General features: G+C 41.4%; 1 protein-coding gene across 1 annotated transcript in view; it reads left to right on the top strand.

Annotated features, from left to right (window-relative positions):
- The window catches only part of LOC119592604 (UNC93-like protein MFSD11), a 10,581-nt gene extending 9,113 nt beyond the window's left edge, over positions 1–1,468 (top strand). Inside the window, 4 exon segments of the mRNA XM_037941488.1 lie at positions 402–524; positions 693–870; positions 1,001–1,112; positions 1,114–1,468. Coding sequence (XP_037797416.1) covers positions 402–524; positions 693–870; positions 1,001–1,112; positions 1,114–1,302 — 602 coding nt within the window. The 3' untranslated portion in view covers positions 1,303–1,468.
- The last annotated feature ends 6 nt before the right edge of the window (positions 1,469–1,474 follow it).

The following is a 1,474-nucleotide window of genomic DNA, read 5'->3' as shown; positions in this document are numbered from 1 at the left end:
CAGTAACAAGTATTAGAAATTATATAAAAAAAAAAACAAATACCCGTTTTGCTAGTTTTGCGGAAATGTTTATTTGACGAAAGCTTTCTTCACTCTCCTGTGAGTCTTGTTTATCGTGGAAATGAAAAGAAGGAACAGGAACTCTGTCCATAGATTCAGTGACTAATAACTAATAACTAATAATTGAGTCTTGTATTATGACCCCTTGAAGGCAAGGTAAGGTTAGAAGGTAAAACCTAGCAGCGGAATCCTAGTCTTCAATAACTAGGACTTTACACTTGTAATAACCTATTTAAAACAGGACAACTGAAAAGAAAAAATTACCCGGTTATATGATAGTGCATATCACATTTTTTCCTTGTCTGCTATGTTATTGTTTTTTTCTCTCTCTCGTTATTCAGGCATAGAGTTGTCGTTCTTCAGCGGAGTCTACAGCACCTGTGTTGGCTCGACGCTCAGGTTTAGCGACCCCAACCGCCTCGTTGGTATATCTGGCATGTGCATCGGTATTGGGGAAATATTGGGTGAGCTGAGGCTAAGATACGAATCATCATGTGAAATATTGGTGATCAAAGCATGTAGCATGACTCAGTTTTCATCATCATCGTGTCTCTTGCTTGTAGTTTTGTGTGTATATGTTTTTGGTATTAAAATTTTAACTTTGTTTTAACCTTAACCGTCATTCTTTTAAGGAGGCGGGGTTTTTGGCATCTTTGGCGGCAAGACAGTGAAAGCAGGAAGGGATCCTATTGTGCTCCTTGGATTTCTAACGCACATCCTTAGCTTCTTCCTCATCTTCCTCAATCTTCCTACTATGTCTCCTCTCGAGCGCACATACGACCCCAGCTTCTTCCCAGGCGGTCAGCCAAGGTGAGGGACGCCACCTTTCCCGATGCTGAATCAGAGATTTTTTTTTTCTTATGCGAATTACTTTCAATTCTTTTCATTATTCACTACACAGTTGTTGCTTTTTCTTCCATAACACGTTTTATACTTGCAGCGAGTCTATCGCCCTGCTCTGTAGCACTATGCTGGGCTTCGGCGACGCCTGCTTCAACACGCAGATCTACTCCATCCTTGGCTCCATCTACCAGGACAACTCGGGCCCTGCCTTTCGCTCTGTACAAGTTCACGCAATCGCTGTCTGCCGCGGCCTGCTTCTTCTACTCGAGTGTGGTGCAGCTTTACTGGCACCTCGCTATCCTTACGGTGTTCTGCGTACTGGGTACAATCAGCTTCTGTGTAGTAGAATGGAAAGCCTACCGCGCTGTACAGCATGCTGTTGACACCAAAAGTTGTTGATACCAACCGTTATGCACTTTGCATAATGATTTGTATCTACGTTTGATAGTAGTTTCATGATTCTATTAATCACATCTAAAATCTATAAAGATCCAAATACTTGTAAAATGATAATACATCTATTACACGTTACCCCCTGTAATGATATGGTTCTCCGTTATCTAAAATACTC

The sequence above is a fragment of the Penaeus monodon genome, chromosome 30 (assembly GCF_015228065.2).
Source record: "Penaeus monodon isolate SGIC_2016 chromosome 30, NSTDA_Pmon_1, whole genome shotgun sequence".
Classification (NCBI taxonomy): Eukaryota; Metazoa; Arthropoda; class Malacostraca; order Decapoda; family Penaeidae; genus Penaeus; species Penaeus monodon.
This window is presented reverse-complemented; position numbering and strand designations above follow the sequence as displayed.